Source organism: Manis pentadactyla, chromosome 5 (assembly GCF_030020395.1).
Source record: "Manis pentadactyla isolate mManPen7 chromosome 5, mManPen7.hap1, whole genome shotgun sequence".
Classification (NCBI taxonomy): Eukaryota; Metazoa; Chordata; class Mammalia; order Pholidota; family Manidae; genus Manis; species Manis pentadactyla.
Window position 1 is genome coordinate 167230602 of NC_080023.1, and position 24537 is coordinate 167255138.

Genomic DNA, 24537 nt, shown 5'->3' on the forward strand with positions numbered 1-24537 from the left:
ACTGGCAATCCATATGTGCTTTACCACAAATCTTGGATATAGTATGTTGCCCTGTACCAAACACCAAAGCCTTTTAGCCTCATATGAAACCATAGAGTGCCCCCTCATGGGAAACATTTTTCATCTCAGCATTCCTCATCTTTTAAGGAAAACATGGTGGACACAAAGCAGGGAGGATTTGAGAATGGAAATTAAACTCTTGGGACCCAGTTCAGAAAGAAGAAAGGTGTTAAATCGTATGATCGAACTGTAGAAAATAATAGATGCCAGTGGCAGGCCTTTCTCAGTAAACACTGGAACCTTGGGGGGACGTGTTGCTTTATGAAGCTTAAGATAGGAGAAAGTAGAGGTAATGTATAAACCTTCACTGTGTGATCAGTAAGCCTAGGAGATTTATTATCCCTAAGTGTACTGTGAGTTGAAAATATGTGGGTAAAATCTTTGTGAAAATTTACTGCTGTATTAGGAATGTTTAGTTTGAAAAGAAAACAGGGTTAGTGTGGTAGAGTTAAGGACTGGACTGAAACTTTCAGTGATGAAATCTAGCTGTGTGCCCTTAAACAAGTTACTTCACCTCCGTGGCTTTAGCTTTAAAATGAGGATACTACTACCTACCTCTGGGTAAAAGTGACAACTTAATGAAATTTATGTGAGTAAAGCACCAGACCCGTATGGTTAATAATTATGTATTATCATGAGTTAACTCATGTAATCTTCATCACAGTATTAGAAATACATTACTACTGCTATTAATACTACTTCTGGAACAAGACAGGGTACAGAGGGTCCCCTACTTAACAATGGTTTGACTTCATGATTTTTTTACTTTCGAATGGTGTGAAGTGATAAGCATTCAGTAGAAACCATACTTCAGATTGTGAATTTTGATCTTCTTCTCGGGCTGTGATAATGCAGAACTGTACTCTTCTCATGACACTAGGCTGCAGCGGAAAGCAGCAGCTCCCAGTCAGCCTCGTGATCACGAGGATAAACAACCAGCATGCTGACAACCACTCTGTACCCATACAACCTTTGTTTTTCACTTTTGAGTATAGTATTCAATAAGTTACATGAGATAGTTAGCACTTTGTTATAAAACAGGCTTAGTGTTAGATAATTTTGTCCAGCTGTAGGCTAATACAAGTGTTCTGAGCACATTAAGGCAGGCTAGGCTGTTACAACGTTTGGTGAGTTAGGTGTATTAAGTGCATTTTCGACTTAGGATATTTTCAATTTATGATGAATTTATCAGAACATAACTCCATTATAAGTTGAGGAAGACATGTATAAGAATTTTGCCCTAAAGTCTTAGTCTAAAACTAATTTTGCCCTAAAAACTTAGTCTTTCAGAGAAGCAGATTTTTCTTCAATGGGGTGATCAGCCAGGTGGGCCACTTTGTAGGTTTGTGAGTATCAGGTGAGTTGATGGTAAAGTGATTTGAAAACTGAAGTATTATATAAAATTAATGCAACATCATACATAATCCATTTAATAGGTAAGAAATGTGAGGCCCAGTAGAGCCATGATAGGTTCCCTAAGGGAACCTAAGAGAAATAATCTTCAAATTTTTGGATGCTTCAATCAGAGATAAATCAGATCTTTCCACTTAATGTATATGTGAACTATGTATGATAACAATCTAACATGGAAATTCTTTTACAGCTGAGAAGTTTCTTGAATCTGTGGAAGGAAATCAGAATTACCCACTATTGCTTTTAACATTACTGGAGAAGTCCCAGGATAATGTTATTAAAGTGTGTTCCTCAGTTACATTCAAGAACTATATTAAAAGAAACTGGAGAATTGTAAGTACTTTGTGAATACACAGTTTAATACCCAGTAAGTTTATAACACTTATATATGTAGTGCTTCTGAAAGACTAAAACACAAAGATAAAATTAAATAGAACTCTCCTCAACAAGTTATTAGCAAACCAAATCCAGAAACGTATTGAAAGAACTACACACTATTATTACAAGTGGGATTTATCCCAGGTGTGCAGGACTGGTTTAACGTTTGATGGATTAATGTAATCCCTTACATCAATAAGCTAAAAAAAGAAAAATCATGTGATCTTATCAATAGATGTAGAAAAGGCATTTGACAAAATCCAACACCCATTCATGATACACTCTCAGTACATTAGGAATAGAGGGAAACTTTCTTGACTTGATAAGGACTGACTCCAAAAAACCTACCACTAACTTTATACTTAATGGTGAGAAACTTGAACCTTTCCCACTAAGGTCATGTACCAGGCAAGGATGTCCCCTCACCATACCTTTTCACCTTTGTACTAGAACTCCTTGATAATGCAATAAGAAAAGGAAATTACAAGTATACCAGTTGGGAAGGAGGACATAAAACTGTCTTTGTTCACAGATGACATCACTGTCTGTATAGGTCATCTAAATGAATTGACAAAAATAAATAGGATGCTTTTCCTAAGTTCCTGTTTTGTTTGAATTGATGTAGATTACTTCACCTTCATAACCCAGGTTGCTGTAGAGTGTGAGACTTGGTTTTAACTATTAAGGTTGAGATTTATTTCACTGTCTATTGAGGAGACATTGTGTGGGAAGACACAGCCAAAATGACTGATTGAAGCAGTTTCTATAGTGTACTAGAAAAATTGAATGAGGCTGAAAACCACATTATTTACATATAAAATATGTAGAATGTAAAACAGTTTAGATTAGAAGTTTTCGATAAAGGACTTCACCCTTTGTCTCGTGGGGATATGGAACTGTAAGGTGGATCCTATTGTGCTGCAAGTTTAATGACTAGTGTGAAATTATAAATTGAAAACAGGTATTTCCACTGCCTTAGCAAAGGACAGTGGTTCTCATTTGGGGGTGATTTTGCCCACTAGGGGATGCTTAGAGACCTTTTGGTTATCATAGGGGTGTTACTGGCATCTAATGGGTAGAAACGAGGGATGCTGATAACCATCCTACAGGGCACAAGAAAGATTCTACAATTAAGATTTATCTGACTCAAAATGTCAATAATGCCAAGGTTGAGAAACCCTGGCTTAGGATAAGGAAAAACAGGATTGTTTCATAGTGATAGCAGTAATGATATTTAGAAAGTAGAAAGTATTAAGATTGACAAAAATGGTCAGTTTTTCTAAAAGGTCAACTTTAAATCTGCTGAATACTTGGAATCCTTTTTTCCTTATTCCATAAAAGTATTTAAAAGTAGTGAAAATTGGTTTTAAGCTTGTATAATTAAGTGCTACCACATGTGGTGAGGAGATGACTTGGTGAATCTTGGAATGTTTAAAAATCCATCTGTCTGCTTGTAGACATGCTAGCCCTCTCTTCACTGTAAAACAAAGAACCTCTCTGGGTGGTATTGTCCTCCATATGTTCTAAGTGGTATTGGTCAAGAGGTTTTCATTGAGAAGACCTTTAACTTAAGATGAGAGTCAGATTGAAGCTTTTGAAGATTAATATGGGCTAAGTAGCCTATATACAGAGTGCAACCATATGTTCTGATTAGTTTACATTATAGAACTGAGAATCTTAATTAGCATGAGGGAGCACAAGCTCATTAATTTGTTGTAAAATATTTGCATTTCAGATGGGAATGTACATTTTTCTGTAGAAAGGATTCATGCATTCATTGGGTTATTAAAGGAATCTATAACCCACTCATGTAGAAGAAAGGCCCTACCATCCTCTTTTTTCCCTTAGAAAACCAGGAAATAAGACATGGTTCTGTTTCATTTACAAACCCATGTGGTCATGTATATGGATTTTATGTTACTTGCTCATTGAAGTTTTGCTTTTAGGTTGAAGATGAACCAAACAAAATCTGTGAAGCTGACCGAGTGGCCATTAAAGCCAACATAGTGCACCTGATGCTTAGCAGCCCGGAGCAAATTCAGAAGCAGGTAACGTGAGGCACTCCTTGAGGGAGGCTTGTTTGTAGAGCTTTCATCTATTAATTTTTTTACTCTCCCCAGTTAAGTGATGCCATAAGCATTATTGGCAGAGAAGATTTCCCTCAGAAATGGCCTGACTTATTGACAGAAATGGTGAATCGCTTTCAGAGTGGAGATTTCCATGTAATTAATGGAGTACTTCGTACGGCACATTCTTTATTTAAGAGGTATTGATGTGTAAACATTTGTGACTGTTGTCATTCTTTTGAATGTAATAATCTTAGAATAATCTTAGAAGAACCACTTTAAGTATACTGTTTATTTCACACTGCCCTATTACTTGTGAAATACCTACTCTTAATAAACTGTACTTGATACCTTTAATAAGAAAACCAAGAATTTTCTCTGACTATTTTCAGAAAGCTGTCTAGCTATGGTTTTTTTCTTTAATCTATTCTTGAAGACCTAAAGTCAGTAAACAAAAACTTAAGTTTACCTATTTTATCTTAATTTTCCAGATATCGCCATGAATTTAAGTCAAACGAGTTATGGACGGAAATTAAACTTGTTCTGGATGCTTTTGCTTTGCCTTTGACTAATCTGTTTAAGGTATGGCATAACATCTTGGTGATACTTTAAAATTACTTTATATTTTAAATTGCTTAGATATTTGTATAAGTTATGAATGTTTTAAAAGCTAGATAGGTAATATTTAGAGTAGCATTTATTTTGAAAAATTTCAAATCTACATAGAGAGAAGAAGGTATAATGAACTCTCATGTATCTACTACAGAAGTTTAACAGCTACTAACATTTTTTTGTTTTTATTTGTCCCCCATTTTGTAGGAATATTTAAAAGCAAATCTCAGGCATCATATTTCACTCAAATATTTGACTATGTGTCTCTAAAGGAATAGATCCACTTTTTGATTTGACTGTTGATATAGCTTAATTTGTTTATATATTTGTGCATAATTTTCTAGCATACGGGCTACTTTCCTAAACGTGTTCATCTGCGAGAATCCTATGGTTGAAAGAGACGTATTGTTAATTTTTTTCCCAGGTATCTTTTCCCAGGGGGGTTAGTATCACAGTTAACAAATAGATCGCCAGGCCTCAAACCTGGTTTGCTAACTTTAGGAAAGCTGTTCGTTTTCTGTTTTCAAAAGGGAAACTTGTGTGATATTCACAACTTTCTAAGACAGAGTATGCACAAGACTTTTCATGGTTAGAATGTTTAACAAATGGTGCATTTTTATTTAAAAAAATAAAACTGGACATGATGTGATCAGCTTTTTCCACCAATTGGATTGGCAAAGAATTTTATTTTTAATGATGCTAAAATTCTTAGCGAGAATGCAGTGAAATGAACAGTCTTGTGTCCTGTCCATTGGATTATAAATATTACTGGCTTTTTGGAGTTTTGACATTTCATTAAGAAAATTTTAATACTCATTTTTCCTAATTCTGAGATATAGGAAGTAACATTTGTTGAGTGTCTTTTACATAGTAGTTATGCACAAAGTAGTGTAGGACCCTCTCTCTCTATTTTCTCGTTTAATTCTCATCCTCTATGAGGCAGGCATTCATATTACAGATGCGGAGATTGGGCTCAGTAAAATAACTTACTTGTTCAAAGTAATGCTTATGAATAAGTTCGGATTGTATCCAGGTCTGTCTGAATTCCAAACCATGTGCTGTAGCATACTGTTCTGCTTTGAAAATACACTTCCAGAATCTCAAACTGTGAGCTTAGTGGTGGTCACAGTTTCGTAGTACACCTGTTTATTGCAGTTAGGTTGTTAATGCCAAGCAGCAGGGGAATTATTTAATGAGGACATTTAAAGGTAGTTTTATGTAACATATAAATGCACAGAGGAGGGTGGAGGGATCTAGTCCAAAATATTAACATTAGACTTTTCAGTTATGGTACTATGGACAATTTAAAATATATATATATTTTTCAAAAATCTCATAAGTATATACTACTAGTTAAAAGCCAAATTTTGGAGAAGAAATAAAAGTAGTCTCAGCCTAGTGCAAGGCCGTTTCACTAAGATTTGCAATACACTAAACCCACGTTCCTCAATCCTTTCCAAGGCCACTATTGAACTCTGCAGTACCCATGCAAATGATGCCTCGGCACTAAGGATTCTTTTTTCATCCCTGATCCTGATCTCAAAACTGTTCTACAGTTTAAACTTTCAAGTAAGTTTTATTTCTTGGTTTTGATTCTTATTCTTTGATGTCAGATATACAGGTTTTCACTTAACAGAGACACTTTGCCAGCACTGATTTTTTTTTTTTGAAAGAAAGTTTTTTTTCCTGACTCCCCCATTCTTTATCTACAAATAATGCTCTACTTAATAGTGGTTCCTAGAGATGGTTATTGACTGTTTCATAGGGGAAAAGTAGCATTCTCTCAGGTCTAGCAAGGTAGGGAAACCCCATGTCCTAAGTCACTGTTGTGGAGAGCCACCCTGTGTACTGTTAGATGTTGAGAGATTGTATTCACAGGCCTGCCTCTCTCGTTCATTTAAGTGGATGTTAACATAGGGGAACCGTGTTTTAACTAGAGGTTTCTAGCCGCTTATGCAAGAAGGCTTTTATGGGAAGTGTATCTGGGAGACAGAAGACTGAAGAACCAGGCTTTGAAAGGTTTTTGAACCAATGGCACTTCAGAGAAAACACTCTAGTCTTAGAGCAGAACATGCCTGGTCACTGTGTTGCCACTGAGATAGCGGCCTCCAATCCTTCTTTCTGTTCTTGAATCATTACTTTGAGATTCAGGGCTCCAAGAATGAGAAGGGGGGTCTTGTAAAAATTACCATACTGAGAAACAGGAGGCCTTCCATTTCTGTTTTTTCATTGCTCATAGCCAGGGCCAAGTACCTGGAGTTAATCCTTATAACATGACTATACTCACGGTGGTAGAGAGAGCATTCCCCAAAACGAATAAGGGAAATAAGAGATGAACAGCCCCAAATGACAAACCCATATCAGCGTTCATCTGGACAGCAGTTTGAGAAATTCTTAATTAAAGGGTATCACTGTTTTTGCTTGTACTTTCTTTTGAATTCTAATTCCTAGAAGTTGGGTAGAACAAAGCTCTTAATAACTTGTTAGTCAGGGAGACAGAAGGAAGGAGGCATGTTCTTTGGTGGCTTATCCCTCATTAAAAAGGCGATACAGTGCCCAGGATATCACTGTGTAAGACAGTACATCTGAACTGGTAGCCATTTTAAAATAAATGCAATGGTTAGAAAGGAAAAGGAATATTGGTAAGCACTGAGTTTTGTAAGGAAAGCCTTCATACACTGTTAGCTAGACCTTGTAGGAATAAACAGATTTAGATTGCCACAGGAAATAATGGAGGCATCGTGTGGTTGAAAACATACAAAGGAGACAAGTCAGAATAGTTTATTCAGTTGCCATACTTAGCTGGGGCAGAGGATTCTTGTCTAAGTAGGTAATGGCTGTCCCGGACTGAGAACTGGGCTTGAGACTGCATGTGGAAACTGTTGGACATGGCGGGGAACACTTGCTAAAATAGCAGATGTGTTTCAGTCAGAACTTTCAAGTCAGTGTTTACTCTCTAGGATCTCCCCGAATTTTTTGAAGATAATATGGAAACTTGGATGAACAATTTTCATACCCTCTTGACATTAGATAATAAGCTTCTACAAACGGATGTAAGTACTGTTTACAGTGTTTCCAGAGTAGCCTTTTTTAAATTAAGAATTACTTGAAATAAAATATCCTCAAATATATCTCCTTTTTTAATGTTTAAAAAAAAGGTTATTTGAAACCTTGGAGGATGGTTAATTAGACTTCAGGAAATGAAATAAAGTTATTTGAGAACATTTGGCATTATGATTCCTTAAAAATTACTCTTTCATTGTTAATAGATAAAATTGTAAGAGTGCAAGTAATCTTTGATGATACTGGATGATTGGTTATTTGTAGCATATAGAATTGCTCTTATTATGGAGCTGGGTTAGGTCACAGTTTATCTAGGCTGTTTCACTACATTATTGAAAGTAAGGCTTCAGAATACACATTGTGGATACTTTGTGAAACAGAAAATTGTCATTGAAGATATTAAGAAAACGCAAATATCTGTAATAATAGCCTCTTTTTATTTATTTATTTTATTTATTTATTTTTATTTTGGTATCATTAATCTACAATTACAGAAAGAACATTATGTGTACTAGGTTCCACCCTTCACCAAGTCCCCCCCACATACCCCTTCACAGTCACTATCCATCTGTGTAGTGAGATGCTGTAAAATCACTACTTGTCTTCTCTGTGTTGTGCAGCCCTCCCCGTGTCCCCCACGCACTATACATGAATAATAGCCTCTTTTTAAAGAAGCCATCCACAGTGCGGGAAAGAGGGGACATGATGTAAATACAGGATTGGTGAGTCAGATGAGTTTTGGAATGTGGTGCAGAGAATCATTATCATGTATGTGCAGCAAATTTTGTTTTTGAGATTTACTACTAGCAACAAAAAAGATAGAGCTTCCATGAAATATTCTTCAGTCCACTAGGAAAAAACCACTTCGTCAGGAAACAAACATTGTCTTCACACTTAAGTGTGTGAAAGAAAGTTTTTTACATAGGTTTCTCACAGGGAGCTGTTTGTGCTTGTTTAACTATGTACGCCTTGTGTGATCTCACTGTGCAATATCCCTTACATGTATACCCGAGGAGCCAGCTGTCAGGGAGTTCTTTTTTTCTCTTCTCAATTTAAGTTACTTGGCATATAGTATAATCAGAAGGCATTTGTAGATTGCCATTACAATAGAGACTATAATATAAGTCACTGTCATGGTTTAGATTGGGGTTCACAAACTTTTCCTATAAAGGTCTAGGTAGTAAATATTTTTGTTTTTGTGGGCTATATGGTCTCTGTTTCAACTACTCAGCTCTGCAGCTGTAATTGAAAGCAGCCATAGGAATTACACAATTGGTATACATGGAACTTACAATCCTTTAATTATATAAATGAAAGAGTATGGCTGTGTTTTAATAAAACCTCACTTACAAAACTAGGCAGGAGGCCTGCAGACTATAGTTTGCTGAACCCTGCTTCAGATTGTTGTTTATTCTACAACCAAAATATGATTTGTGAGAATCCCAGAATGACCTTACTAGGGCAGAGGACACATCTTAATATGAGAACTTTTGAAGTGAGAACCTTTTGGGAGACTGCAGGACATTACAGCTAACTATGGTACAAAGGAAGTATGATCAGTGCTTTATAATGCAGGTTTCTGTAGGAATGTTATTTTCAGTTTAATAAGTGAATACTTTATATTCAGCAGCCAGATTTTTTAAAAGGCTTTATTTAACTTGAGAACTTTTGAGAGCTGCTCACAATGATTAATAAGTAACAAGTATTTCATCTTTTATTGTCAAGAGTAAGTGAATAAATTGACAATAGCATAGGTGTAGTTTACAATAGTCAGCCTTGGATTTACATTTTTAAGGAGTTGAGGAATTAACAGCTTCTCTTCATATTTATGGTAGAATTAAAGTTGTATGTTTGAGTTTTCTGTTTTCTCTTATATGAGGATGAAGAGGAAGCAGGCTTATTGGAACTCTTAAAATCCCAGATTTGTGATAATGCTGCACTCTATGCACAAAAGTATGATGAAGAATTTCAACCGTACCTGCCCCGATTTGTCACAGCCATCTGGAATTTACTAGTAACAACAGGTCAAGAGGTTAAATATGACCTGGTAAGATAATGGTGGAGATGAACAAGACATTCCCACTTAACCTCCCCGAAGAAATAAGCAGTTCCGTTTTGCTGTTAAAAATGTTCTTATGTTTGTGTTTTATTCCAGTTGGTAAGTAATGCGATTCAATTTCTGGCTTCAGTTTGTGAGCGACCTCACTATAAGAATCTATTTGAGGACCAGAACACGCTGACAAGTATCTGTGAAAAGGTTATTGTGCCTAACATGGAATTTAGAGGTAATTATAGCATAGTATAAAGCTTTTTCAGGATATTAAAAGCAGTTTTTTAAAGATTATGTTAGTATGCATTTAAGAAGTCTTCTTGTTGCTTTTTGTAATATATTCAAATTTTTTTTGTTGTTAAAGAAAACTTCTTGTAGGTCATTTATTGCCTGTTTTCTAAGTCACATGTGAAAATGTGGTATAAAAGACATTTGTGAAATAAGTGCTGCTGTGGTGGGCTTTGTTGTGTACTATGGAGGTTTATCCATAAAGTGTTGACTAAGACTTTTTAAATTTTTCATTAAGATAACATTGATATACAAGGTTTCACATGAAGAACATTGTGGTTACTACATTCACCATATTAGCAAGTTCCCCCCGTCCACACCCCATTGCAGTCACTGTCCATCAGTGTAGTAAGATGCCACAGAGTCACTACTTGTCTTCTCTGTGCTACACTTTGACTAAGACTTTTAAACGGTTATTTAAAGTAAGTCGTCCAGGATCTCAACGTAGGGAAGTAATTTGATCTTGTTTGGGTTAGTGTTTTATCAAGGCAAGTAGCTGTGTTTAAACACATGACTTGAGACTAGAAGTGATCGATAATTTTCAAACACAAAGTTGAAGGTCACTTGGTGCTTAAGGTTAAGATAGTCCTACGAGTCTGTTATACAAAATGTGTTTCCTTATTATTAGGAAAAGCAAGAAGTACATGTGGGAGGAATTGTGTCTTATATCAAACAGTCATTAGATCAGTGGTTCTCAAATTATCAGTCTGGAACAAAACGAGGAAATAAAGAAAAATATAATGTGAGGTTTTATTTCCGTTTGTGTTTTCATAAAACGAAAGTACAAGTCTTTGTTCTCATTTTGTCCATCCTATTCTTTTGGTGTTGAAATGACTTTTATGAAATAGTGGTGATATTTGTTAGGTTGCATGTTTGTTTTTTAAAATATGCTTATCTGGCAAAATAAAAAGTTGGCATCCCCAGATTGGTCTCTAATACTCATTTTTTAAAGTTGGTGCTGAAGTCCAGTTCTGGGGACACTGTCTCATTAGAACAAGTGAGCCTTTATCACAGCTGTGTTAATTATCTATTACCTAACCTTCAGAGTAGCATTTGCTGCTCTGAGTAATGATTCAGCATACATGAAGTAGTCCTTTGTTGGGAAGAAACACTTAGCTGTAAATAAAACATGGCAGTGCTGCATTCTCAGCTGTGAAGGTACAGTGGCTTGTCATGTCTTTTGAGGGGCTATCTAAAATGTCATCTCTCTTTATAGCTGCTGATGAAGAAGCCTTTGAAGATAATTCTGAGGAGTACATAAGAAGAGATTTGGAAGGATCTGGTATATATTTTGGTTTTTCACTTGTTAGTCTCTTAGCAAGCCAGTCTTAAAGTTGCTTTCTTTATAGTGTATATGGGGAGGACTGGGAGTGAGGGTAAATGTGTCATTTCAACCGACTGTTAATGGAGAAGTTCTCCTTTTTTAACTTATACACCTTAAAAAACCAATTCTCATATGAGCTAATCAGAGTATCAAAAGTTGAATCATGAGTCTTTTTATATATGTATATTTAGTGTTTATCATATTTCTATGACCTTTTTAGTTTTATTCTCATTGTGTTTGTGGGGGGGGAGTTCTTGCCATTGTTTGTATTACTGATAGCTATGAGATGGCAGTTTGTTCCTCCGTTGGGAGTTGTCTCTTTCTCTTGTGATACATTTCTTTTGATTTTATAGATATTGACACTAGACGCAGGGCCGCTTGTGATCTAGTGCGAGGATTGTGCAAGTTTTTTGAGGGACCTGTGACAGGAATCTTCTCTGGTTATGTCAATTCTATGCTGCAGGAACATGCAAAAAATCCATCTGTCAACTGGAAACACAAAGATGCAGCCATTTATCTAGTGACCTCTTTGGCATCAAAAGCCCAAACACAGAAGGTGAATCTTTTTGATATGAGTTTGTTTCTGAAACAGAAGTGCCAGTAGCCACAGAAATCAAAAAGAAGTAATACATTTCTGGCGATACTGCCTACTCTGCTAGATGACCTGTTAGTTCTGATTAGAATTCATAGTCTCTAAACATGTTGATGTATTAAACATTTAAGTTTGTTCTGGACCAAAAAATTGACAGATGCCAGCCACACTTGTTCCTTAGCTGAGACTCAGTGTATAAGATGTGCTAAACTTAAGTTTAGCTATTCGTTAATTTAGGGAAGTTTTTTAATTGTTGAAATAGTCTTATTTTATATAAGCAGTTAGTGTTTTGAAATGTTCATCTCCATTTTTAACTTGGTTTTCTAAAATTGTCTATATTTCCAATTTGGTGGATATATACAGGCATCTCATGATATTTTCCCCTGGTACGAATTTGTTTTTCAGCATGGAATTACACAAGCAAATGAACTTGTAAACTTGACTGAGTTCTTTGTAAATCACATTCTGCCTGATCTAAAATCAGCTAATGGTGAGTTTTGTGAAATTTTTTTCAATTCAACTTATAATAATATACCTGCAAATTTTATTTGCTTTGCTATTTTGTACTACAAAATAAGTAATCTAATAGGGGCTCTGTATCACCATGATACTCAAAAAAATCGGTCCCAACTTTGTTGCAGTTACTTTTTTTACTGAATAAAATCTCATGGTTTCCCCAGATCTTGCCTAGGCGAAATTAACTTTCTATAAAGAAAATGTTGTTTGTATAGAACAAGGTATTTACCAAAATAGGAACAAGTTAGACTAAATTGTAACTAAGCTTTGTTATTTTGATATATAGTCTAGGAATTATACTTTCATTTTCTTTTTCATTTGGAAAGCAAGCTTTAAGAATTGAAATAAATTTGAAGTAATTGAAACTGATAAATATTAAGGATAATTTCTTTTGTTTATGAAAATATGTTGATCAAGGTACATGTTAATTTCCTTTTTAAAAACTATGGAAAATTTAAATACACTCGAAGGTAGGGAGAATATTGTACTGAACTTTCCATGTTACAAGCATCCAGCTTTAAGAATTTTTAACAACTGTCCAATATCCCATCCCTTTCCCTAATTTATTTTCCTACCACCAGAGCAATTTAAAGCAAATCCCAGCCAGACATGCTCTTAATTCAGAATAGGTGCAGTTCTGGGAAGATAGTATGGTCATTAGTTCATGGTCCAAATCATCTTTATTCAATTATATCAGTAATATCTGTTTATCTGTAATGAAACTTAAAGGGAAAAAAGTAAAATTGTAATCTTACCAGAATAGCTACATAGTAGATCACTTCATAAGTAAGCTTAAGTTACTTGACATTTTGGTTCCAAATCCATGTTTTAAAAATCTGATAATGTTAGCAATTTGGGAGGAGCAGTCCCAGGACCTAAATAATTGTGATGTTTTAATTTTTTTAATAGTGAATGAATTTCCTGTCCTTAAGGCTGATGGTATCAAATACATTATGATTTTTAGGAATCAAGTAAGTATCTTTTCATTTATATGTTATTTGCTGCTTAATCTCTTATTCTGTTGTATACCAGCTTGTCTTCCCTTCTCCTGGGCAGTCATATTTGATGTGCACACCTAATAAAATTAACAGTAATTCCTTAAGAACTTGTGATTCCAGGCCATGCTTAGTTTTTCCCAGTTGTCTCAAAAATGTCATTTTCCAGTGGTTTTTTATTGAAATTTAGGTGCAAAGCCCACATGTTGCTTATGGTTTATTATATTTCCTGTCTCTTAGTTTGCAACAGAGGTCCCCCTCCCCCTTTATCATGCCTGTTATTTGTTGGAGAAGCCAGTCATTTGTCTTGTAGAGTTTATCACACTCTACTTGTAGCCGATAGCATCTTCATAGTTGCTTGTGGTTTTACATATTTGTTTCCACAAAAATTCTATATTTTATGGGTTTAAATTTATTTAGATAGATGGTATCATGCTATAGGTATTGGTCGATATATGTAATGCTTAACATTGTTAATGAGAATTACTCACACTTTAGTGTATTTGTTATAGTTTATTTTTAGTATCTGTGTAGTATCCATCATAAGAATATGCCGCAGTGTATTTCATGTGGATGATTCTTAAATTTCTTGATCTGCAACTTCTATGTGTCTCTGGCAGGTATTTACCAAGGCTACATGCAACCTTCCAAAGCTGTTGCATTTTAAAGACTAAGGAATATTCTAAATTTTTAAGAGGTTCTTAATGAAGATTAGTGTTCTTTGGGGGTCCCGTCTTCTTTTTTTAGAAGAGAAAATGCACGAAGAGCTTGAGTGACTATGCTAAGAAATACCTGCTAGGGATAGTTCTTAAGATTAATAAATTAGTCTGCTTCTCCATGAGATTATTTTATGGCATGTTCATTTCTCTGCAAGGTTCTACCCTAAATAGTTTTATGCTGAGAAAGAGAATTGGAAAAGTAAATGTAAGTCGAACTATTATGTGGAGGTACAAGTTTGATTACTCAACCGTGTCATCTTCCATTATGTGCTGAACAAACATAATTTTTAAAAATCATCAAGCCTTTCTCTTTCACTTGTCTTACTCACAGATAGCACTGAGTTAAAGCATGTATTTTATTGTATTTTGCAGGTACCAAAAGAGCATCTGATAGTCTCTATTCCTCTCTTGATTAACCACCTTCAAGCTGAAAGTATTGTTGTTCATACTTACGCAGCACATGCTCTGGAGAGGCTGTTTACTATGAGAGGGCCCAACAACACCACACTGTAAGTATGTGATTCTAAGCAGTTTGTATGTTTTCAGGTCAGGATGGGAACTATTTGGTACTGATCAGAGATATCTGAATGTATTAAAATTCTTCAGTAGTTAGGAAAATAAATGTGTACTTTTTACTCATTTATACTATGCCTCATTCCAAAAGGATTGGGGCAGCATGCCAGAATAGATACACTATGACAGTAAAGTCAAATGGAGGAAATTGGAGCAGAAGGAAAATAGGGTGAGGTTAATAAACAGAAATATGTGTCAGAAGATATCCTGTACAGTGTAGTTTAAAAAACTCCTGCATTTTACGTGAAGTCTCTTAGCAGCCAAGGCAAAGAGAGAACCTTGGTGAGTTAACATTTTCATAGTGTCCATGAGATTAAAATTACAGTGGTTACTCAGAAGGCATCTCAGAAGTGGGTCTTCATTAGGGGAATCCTCTGTGACAGCAGTGTTCTTAACAACATCCTGCAACAGAGTTGTTTTTACCAGGCTGTTTTTGTAATCTTACTGCTGAGATATAATACAACTTAATGAAAGTAATTCTTTAGGGTCTAAGATAGTAGCTCTTCTGGCCTGATCCAAGGATAAAATGTAAAAGAATGGATGATTTGTATGTTTTTAAGGCCATTCTTCAACTGTGTTATTTCTTGAAAGTGAGCCTTGGGTAAGTGGTGGAAAACAAATCTAGGTTGTCAAGAATTTGCAATATAGACCTTCTCAGTGGCCAATTAAGTGTTGAAAGAATATCCTTTGAGGTGAGTTGAGGCTGTACCTGTCATTAGGCCCGGTATTTATGCAGAATTTATTAATCTGCTCCATCTCCAGAAAAAACAAATGACCAAGACCTCTGGGAGTCCCAAGTCTGGTTCTCCATGGTGATAAATAAGAACCAAGGATTACCTTGACAGCTTTGATGATGTTGGGTTTGCCTGGTTTTTGGTTTGTTTAATTGTGTTTGGTCCCAGATGTGCCTTCTTAGGAACGAAACATGAGCATGTGTAAAAAATTCGTTTCCTGAGCTGTCTGCCAATTGTCTGTGGTGGGAGATGGCTCGCTTTTATGCCAAGAAGTGTGATTTAGTAGTTGCCAAGGGTATTCCAAAGTGACAAGTTCAAGAGTTGGTGGTGACTGAAAGCTGTTTTTTCATCTATAGCTTTACAGCTGCAGAAATCGCACCGTTTGTTGAGATTCTGCTAACAAACCTTTTCAAAGCTCTCACACTTCCTGGCTCTTCAGAAAATGAATATATTATGAAAGGTAGGCCGTTTCCCTGGTGTACAGACTATAAGTATCTAATCTCAGATTATAAGGGTAAACACACTGAGCTGTACTTCAGGTTCCATAGTCTATGACAAGAATAGGTCGGTTTAGATAAAACAATATTTTTCATTTTAAACTGTTTACTATTATCAGCGTTTTCAGAAAAAAAATTTACCCTAAACTGATTAAAAACTCCTCTTAAAGAAAAAGTAGCAACCTCCTTTCTTGCTTTCCTAGATTGAATTTCTTGAGGGCAAAGATCTGAGCAGTCATTGATGGCATGTTATGCTAGGTCTTGGTGTGAAACCTGGATGCATTTGATAGACCCCACACAGATCCTGCCTTCACAGACGTACTGCCTGAGGAGAGTATCTTGGTGACAGCTCTGACTTTGGGAACAATCTTAGTTTTATCCTCTGTTGCATTGCTAGAGCCTAGCACAGTTTCTGACTCATTGGAAATGTTTTTCAAAGAAAGCTGTCCCTGGTGCCTCTGGCCTGGGTCAGGACCCCAGAATATATATGTGTGGACATGTGTTTGTGTGTGTATAAGCGTGCATCTAGGTGTGTGTGAGTGTTTTCAGCACTATATTTGTTTCAACAGTGGTGTGTAATTCCTGCTGTTTAAAGTCCATTTCTGTGGGGCAGCTAATTGGTCTGTGGCCTTCACTGCTGCGTTCCTAGCATTTGCAAGAGCACCCAGTATGTAATGACTTCTCAATAAAACTTGTATGAGTGAATGAAAGGACTCTGTGCCAGCCCAGAGGAAGGGCACTATGCCACCCTCTAACCTCTTAACCTAGCTCAGGGAAAGGCCTTCTCAGGGAGATGATGTCTAAGTTGAGGTGAGGGATAACAGTTAGCTAGTTTGGAGGGTGTCTTTGGCTCAGGTAGATAAAACATGATTGCAAAGTTTAGGAGGCAAGAGAGAGTAACTTTCTATTCCAAATGTGCCTCAAATATAGTAGTTACTTTACTTTGGAAACATCTGTTCTGATTGTGCAGAAACACATCTTACATTTTTAGCTTCATAATGCATCTTCTATGCCAAATGTTTTTAGGCATGTGTTAATGAGCAACATTTTTGCGCTGTGGGCCCTCCATAACTTTATATGTTTTCGAATTTTTCTTTGGCTCCTGATCTCTCCCAGGGGAGGGAGACAGGTGGCCTTCTCTGTCAGGTTCAGTAGGCTAGAGCCGAGCGCTTCCTGTCGGTCACTTCCCGGTGACGGAGACCGGCAACAGCCCTCCCTCCACCTGCCGCACCCCCACGCCAGCCACTGCTTCTTCCTCTCCTGTGCCTCTGCAGTCACTTCGGTATTTTTTATTGGCCCTTTTTAAATTATTGAAGTCTCAGGCCTTCTGGAAATACTTGCCAGCTAAATTTTGTTGTCAATCCTTGGCCTGATTTTAAGAAGGGAAATGTAGATGGTTTTCAATGTAGAGAGCTATCCGGTGCTTGTTTAAGGGCCTTAAAATTTCAGTTGATGAATCTGGGCTTTTTTTCCCCTAATTGCTGTTTTGTTATGATGTTATGATGTTTTTCTAAACTTTTTGCTGTTTTTATATTTTACAGCTATCATGAGAAGTTTTTCCCTCCTACAAGAAGCCATAATTCCCTACATCCCTACTCTCATCACTCAACTTACACAGAAGCTGTTAGCTGTTAGTAAGGTAACAGAGCCAGTTTTGAAAGTGCAGTTGCTTTTTCACGTACACTCGAAAAGCTTCAGAATTCCCATGCAATAGGTCACACTTAGGAAAAGGTCTGAATTCTTCCTGACCAGCAGTGGATGTATGTCTCTGAAAGTGGGGAACAACATTAAATCAGAGAGATAGCAGCATTCACCTTTAAGTGTAGGCTCAGAAACTTTAAAATGTTTTATTCTCATGAAGAAAGTAACACTGAATTTCATTGTAGAAAATTGAGAAAGTACAGATTATCTGAAGTGATCTTACATGGGAGAAAGTAGGCTTTTACCCCAAATGGACATGAAAGAGGCTATTCAGACTTCCATGAAGTGATTCAAGTCCTCTGTGTCTGTTCTTCCTTACTCATACTTCCCAAGAAATAAAGTTCACTCTTTCTCTGCTCAAATTTTTAGATAATTTGATTCATATTTAAATATTACTACTAAATTTTACAAAGTAAGTCAGCTTAAGGCTGCCAGAATTTCTTTTTAGATGCTTATTTTTAATTACTCTGTAAAGGGGGTGAATTCGTAAGGAGTATGGAGGGACTTTGGAGAACTAATGATTTTTCCACCGAGTTCTGGATAAGGGTCTCGGACTATCGTGGGCCTTGGGTAATTGAGAGAGAAGGGACCCCGGGCCCTTCCCCACTGCCTGCACGCCCCCACTCGCCACCCGAGTTCATCAGCTTTATGTCGTAGCAGTCCAAGGATGATTTTGTTTGAAGGAAAATTGGGTTCTGTTGCTTAAAAAGAAAATTGAAAACCACTGATATGAAGGACTGTCACTCTGTAGATACACAGACACTGAGGCCCACAGAGATTAAAGTTTGCCTCAAGTCCCACTTGAGGCTAGTGGCAGAGCCAGAGCTTAAATGTGCCTCCTTGTTTCTGCCTCCACTGTTTGCAGTTGTGGCTGTGGGAGAGCACACGGGTTTAAGACACGTTCCTTACAGCGCTGGGAGTTGAGGCTTGTGTAGTGACCTCCCTGTGACTCTGAAGTACTTCTTCATAGTAAATTTATGCTCATGTAAAAAAATATCCAAACAGGCATCAGTGAGTACTTTTTTCTCTCAATTTTAAAGTTGGTATAGAATGTTTACAAAATGCATGTGGGCTTTGTATTGTAATCAGTGTTTTTTCTTAATACTGATTTTTAAAAAGATGACACCTCTTCTAATGTGTTTTAGAAAGGCTAGGTCTGTTTTATTTTAGATGATATTTAATATAGTCATTTGGATTATTGGAGTGATAAGCTTTTCTTTTTTAATTTCAGAACCCAAGCAAACCTCACTTTAATCACTACATGTTTGAAGCAATATGTTTATCCATAAGAATAACTTGCAAAGCTAACCCTGCTGCTGTTGTAAATTTTGAGGAGGCTTTATTTTTGGTGTTCACTGAAATTTTACAAAATGATGTACAAGGTAAGCTGAAGTTATTTTCCTTTCTAACTGAGTAATTAAAGTGGTTGTAAAAAATACAGCCCAAGAGGTATGTGCCTTTTGTGTCAGAGCCATTAATTCTGAAGCTGACAGCTCTGTTTTTTACTTTTACCAACAGAATTTATTCCATATGTCTTTCAAGTGATGTCTTTGCTTCTGGAAACACACAAAAATGATATCCCGTCTTCCTATATGGCCTTATTTCCTCATCTCCTTCAGCCAGTGCTTTGGGAAAGAACAGGAAATATCCCTGCTCTAGTGAGGCTTCTCCAAGCTTTCTTAGAACGTGGTTCAAATACAATAGCAAGTGCTGCAGCTGACAAAATTGTGAGTCAGATTTATTTTGATGTAACTAACTTTCTAAGGTAGCAGAGAAAAGCTAGGGATGGAAAGGTGTTAAAAATTATCTAAAATATAATAGAAAAGGAAGTAATGAATAGGAGATGTTTGTGTACATGTTGTTGGAATTAGGTATCCTTTATTTATCTCCATGGAAAATTAAAAATAAGAGCCAAGTAAATTAAATAAATAAGAGCTGAATTTCAAGAACTTAACGTTAAGGGCTTACTCTAATGGGTTTTTTTTTTCTTTACACTTCAGAAGTAAGAACTGTAGAAAATGCTAATTAGGTTATTACAGCTCGCACCCTTTTTTTCCAAGATATATCACCTGTTTAACTTCTGGAACAATTAATCTTTGCTCCTAACTGAGTATTATTTGACCTACTTTGTTGTAGCCTGGGTTATTAGGTGTCTTCCAGAAGCTGATTGCATCCAAAGCTAATGACCATCAAGGTTTTTATCTTCTGAACAGTATAATAGAGCACATGCCTCCGTGAGTATAAATATAACCTCATTGTACATTAAATCAAAGATTCTGACAGGTAGTCAAAAAAATGTTGCATTTATATTGTTGCTTTTATCCAATTCTTTAGTGAGTCAGTTGACCAGTACAGGAAGCAGATCTTCATTCTCCTATTCCAAAGACTTCAGAATTCCAAAACAACAAAGTTTATCAAGAGTAAGTGAAATCATTTGGGTGTTCCTACAGAAATAATGAAGGAAAGTACCTAAACCCCTTAGACGTTATGGTTGCACATAAACCTCTTATCAGTTATAAACTATATATAAAATATTTAAAGATGTCTGTGTTCTCCGAACACTAGATCAGTTTCAAATATATTGTGTTACAAAGGTTAGTTTGTAAGTTTAGCTATAAAAACATTAATAGAAATATTATAATAAATATAAATCAGATTATACATATAAACTGTGTCTATAGTATAAGGGCAGAAATTCTGTACGTTAAATTTAAAAGGCAAGTATTGATGCCAAGGTTAGTTATTGGCTGTAATGATTATGAGTACTTCATTTGGCAGACCACTAACTCGCTTGTTCAGTGCAGTGAGTCAGTCCTCTGTATTGATATTTTGCATCTCCTTTCAACAGGTTTCTTAGTGTTTATTAATTTGTATTGCATAAAATATGGGGCACTAGCACTACAAGAACTATTTGATGGTATACAACCAAAGTAAGTTTATTTTTATTATTATATTTTTAAAAGCACAAAATTTGTCCTTTTTAGTGCAAGCCAATAATCTCTGTTTTATGGATGGTATCACAGTTCTTGGTGCAGTGATAGTATCTTTGTGGTCTTCAAAATATTCTTGGTGTTTTGAGTCATAAAGAAGAAAATCCCTGCAAACATTTTCCTAATTCCCAAAGTCACGCCCCCTCTGGCATTCTCCACAGCTGGTGGTCTGTGTTTTTAGATGGTCTGTGTTGTCCCCATGAGCCTGCCTTTGTTAAGGCCAACAGCATTTTTCCAATAGGCAAAGTTTGGATCAGTTAAAACTTTATTTTTGATTTAATATAGACACAACATGTACTTAAGTGACAATCCCCATTTAGTACGGAAAGAAAAGATGTAAATGATAGAGGACACTTCTTTAGAGAAAAAACTCAAGTTAGATCCCTGTATGTATATTGTATCCAAAAAAATTACAGATTAACTAAAATGTAATACATTAATTCACCTGAAAAGTAGTTCCTGAAAACAAACTTTCCAGCAATATAAGGTGGTGAGGAAATCAGCACTGTCATCACAGCCAGTAGTGCCCGAATTAGTACAATCTTCCTGTAGAGCAAAAAACACGCACTCTTTATCTGGAGCATTGAAGTGTCCATACTTGATGCCCACTATTTCTGCTTGAAAAGAATTTGAAGTATAAACTGGGAATTTGGCATCATTTAGAGCCGTGAAAAACTTTACTTCTAGGATCTTTGCAACAACATAGAGTGATGGGCCAAAATCATTTTTCTGATATAGCCACTGACATTGACATGTTCACAGCTAGGTAGGCATTAGAAAGTTGGGGAAGTTTATAGTCCAGAATTCTTAGAACTAGTTGTTACTGGATGGTGGTGGTACTGGGTGATTCTTTTATCTTCTTGCTCTTGCTTATCTGTTTACCAATTTCTGATTTTTCAAAGATTTCTTCATTAATTTCTTTAAAAACATACAAGAGCAAAAAAAAATGGTTGTAAGTAAAGCTTCTACTTGAACACGGACTGATGAGTGCGCACGGAGGGTGAGGGCGCTTAGCCGGGGTGGAGGCTGGATGTTGTGTCGTCTCCTGGTCTCTTCCGTTCAGTTGACCAAGAATAGCAGTTATTTTGCATTTTATTCATAAGGACTCACTGAATATAGATAACATCTAAGCATTTTCACTGTTCAATTACAGTGGTATTCTGTTTCAATACTGAGTCGATTTATTTTGCTTTGGTTAATAGAATGTTTGGAATGGTTTTGGAAAAAATCATTATTCCTGAAATTCAGAAAGTGTCTGGAAATGTAGAAAAAAAGATTTGTGCGGTTGGCATAACCAAATTACTAACAGAATGTCCCCCAATGATGGACACAGAGTATACCAAGCTATGGTAAGTACTCCATTCTGAAGTTTTTGGAAATTAGTTTTCTTCCCTTATGACTGCAAAATGAACCAAGCTTATTCTCTTGAGGGCTGAGAGAGCTGGCTTCGCGCATCTCGGCTTCTCACTGGCAGGCACCAGATCCAGCACGTGGCCTGTGAGCGCTTCTGGGACTAGAAAGATCTTGTTTCCTGATTCTTTACTTTTTCTCTGAGCCTATTTTATGACAGATGCCCAGATGAACTGGCTTTAGTCTTTAAAGAGGAGACCCTGATAGAGCAGATCTAAACCCGCTTGTGTGACCATCCGGTGGACCAAGCTCTTGACTTTTTGCCTCTCCTTTCCTTACTGTGGCTTCCCTCCGGCAGCCTCTTCAGTGATCTGAGAATTTGAGGCTCATCTCTCCTCACTAACTTCTAGCATTGAATCTCCCTTGTATTGGCTTGAGTCACATGGCCACCCAACAAGACGGGCCTGGGTTTTACACAGCCCATTTCACAGCCCTGGGGATGGAGTAGTTTCTGAAAGAGAAATTGGGGTGCCAGGGCCAAAAGAATTAAATGGTTTCTAGAGAGCCTGGTGTCCCCCTTAATTTAAAGGTCCCTTCCTACTGAGGTTAGCATCTGTCTCTCAGGAATAGTGCTTATCGTTTAACTCATGTTAAGCTTTTGTCTTGCTTTCCTCCGATCCAGGACTCCTTTATTACAGTCTCTGATTGGCCTTTTTGAGTTACCTGAAGATAACACCATTCCTGATGAAGAACATTTTATTGACATAGAAGATACACCTGGCTACCAGACTGCCTTCTCACAGTTGGCATTTGCGGGGAAACAAGAGCATGACCCTGTAGGTCAGATGGTGAACAACCCTAAAATCCACCTGGCACAGTCACTTCACAGATTGTCCACTGCCTGTCCAGGAAGGGTAAGTGTCTGTTGAAGAACTCCGCGACTGCTGGAGCCCTTTCTGGAGAGGCAAGATGGGGAGTGGTGGTTCGGGCGCTGCTTTCATTGGCGAGCGTGAACAACATCCCAGTGAGTTAGTCTTGCGGTCAAGGCAAGGCTTATTTTTCTTCGGTTAAAAAGATGGGCTCCCAGTATATTTTAAGTGAACAGTTTTAGGAGTAAAGACAAAGCAGGGGAATAAAGCTCTTAGAATAGAAATTTCCCAGACTGAAATAATCCTTCCATTATTGAAATGCAGGCATTTATTGGTTTTCTTTTTTAAACTGAAATTTACTCAGCACCTTTTAGAGTCTTGTAAGATAGAGTATTGATAAAATTTCCATTTTTCATTGACTTACTATGGAAAACTTCAAACATACATGTAAACAGCATAGCAAACCCTTGTGCCAACCTTCAGTAGTTACAAATATAATACCAATCTTGCTTGATTTCTCCTTAGGCATTGTGTCATTTTATCCATTTGTACTGGATTATGCATCACTAACCAATAAGGACTTTTAGAAATATAACCACAGTGCCACCACACTGAATACAATTCCTATGGACACACTTTTTAGACCTATCCATTTTTGAAGGCATAAAAATAGTGGAGTTACTCCGGAAAAAGCAAGGCAAGATATTTTCAGTCAAAGCAATGTAGCAATGTAAAGTCCCTATCGAAACTCTGTGTTCAGCATTATGCAAAGTCAAGGTCACACTAATTCTCTAGGGTAAAGATACTAGACTAGGAATATAGACATGATTCAGTGAGATCAGTTAAAGGTCAAAAGGCCAGGAGCAACTTGGCCTGGAATGTTTGAGTGTTCCGCAAATAAAGAAGGGCATCTCAGCATAACCCGTGACTTCACTGTAAACAGCCCTGGCAAACAGACAACAACCCAGCCCATCTTGAGGGCGGGGCAGGTGGTACAAGTCCACACCCTAAGCCTTCAATTCCCCAAAATCCTCTACTGCCTATAAATCCCCTAGACAACGCACCACCCTGGGCTCTCTTGTCCCCTCCTGGCTTGAGCCAGGAGCTCTTTCCTCTCACTTTATTTCTAAATAAAAGCTTGTACCTTGCTCTTCTAAAAAAAAAAAAATAGTGGAATTACTTGGGAATCCCTTTAACAGTTACAGGTGACATTGCCCTTCACAGAGTTAGGGCAGCTCTCTTGCAAAACATGGGCTCTGTCAGTATGTTGGGGTCTCCAGCAGTCAGGATGTGTATTTCCTCTTTTGTAGGTTCCATCGATGGTGAGCACCAGCCTCAATGCAGAAGCGCTCCAGTATCTCCAAGGCTACCTTCAGGCAGCCAGTGTGACCCTGCTTTGAACTGCATTTTTTTAATTGGCTAAGCCCAGGATGGTTTCTGAGGAAATGATGCAGACTTCTGAGCACAGCTGTGTTAAAAACAAGACAAGTTTTTCCTTTTGAACTTGTAACAAATTCCATCTTATAAAGAATATTAAATGTTGCTTTAAGTTGAATCATGAGCAAATTAGGTGGTTTGTGTGATCATAAATATAAGTGGGTGACTTTTCCAGTTGTAGCTTCAAGGAACAACTATTAATAGTTCAGTATATGACACTGATTTGATTAAGCATATCAAATGCTTTGGGTAACTAAAATTCTGATGAACACCGAGTGTGGAGACTTCTATTAGTAAATCCTTTTGTTGT

The 24537-nt window shown here is 36.8% G+C and overlaps 1 protein-coding gene across 1 annotated transcript in view; it reads left to right on the forward strand.

Moving 5' to 3' along the window:
* CSE1L (chromosome segregation 1 like) overlaps positions 1 to 24345 on the forward strand; it is a 37555-nt gene extending 13210 nt beyond the window's left edge. Inside the window, exons 3-25 of the mRNA XM_036902033.2 lie at positions 1664 to 1806; positions 3798 to 3899; positions 3972 to 4117; positions 4409 to 4499; positions 5991 to 6098; positions 7490 to 7582; positions 9472 to 9639; positions 9748 to 9877; positions 11147 to 11212; positions 11608 to 11810; positions 12252 to 12336; positions 13272 to 13333; positions 14449 to 14585; positions 15740 to 15843; positions 17422 to 17519; positions 18813 to 18963; positions 19100 to 19308; positions 19718 to 19815; positions 19916 to 20001; positions 20430 to 20511; positions 21774 to 21920; positions 22604 to 22835; positions 24101 to 24345. Coding sequence (XP_036757928.1) covers positions 1664 to 1806; positions 3798 to 3899; positions 3972 to 4117; positions 4409 to 4499; positions 5991 to 6098; positions 7490 to 7582; positions 9472 to 9639; positions 9748 to 9877; positions 11147 to 11212; positions 11608 to 11810; positions 12252 to 12336; positions 13272 to 13333; positions 14449 to 14585; positions 15740 to 15843; positions 17422 to 17519; positions 18813 to 18963; positions 19100 to 19308; positions 19718 to 19815; positions 19916 to 20001; positions 20430 to 20511; positions 21774 to 21920; positions 22604 to 22835; positions 24101 to 24190 — 2831 coding nt within the window. The 3' untranslated portion in view covers positions 24191 to 24345. The remainder of the gene's footprint in view (positions 1 to 1663; positions 1807 to 3797; positions 3900 to 3971; positions 4118 to 4408; positions 4500 to 5990; positions 6099 to 7489; positions 7583 to 9471; positions 9640 to 9747; positions 9878 to 11146; positions 11213 to 11607; positions 11811 to 12251; positions 12337 to 13271; positions 13334 to 14448; positions 14586 to 15739; positions 15844 to 17421; positions 17520 to 18812; positions 18964 to 19099; positions 19309 to 19717; positions 19816 to 19915; positions 20002 to 20429; positions 20512 to 21773; positions 21921 to 22603; positions 22836 to 24100) is intronic.
* The last annotated feature ends 192 nt before the right edge of the window (positions 24346 to 24537 follow it).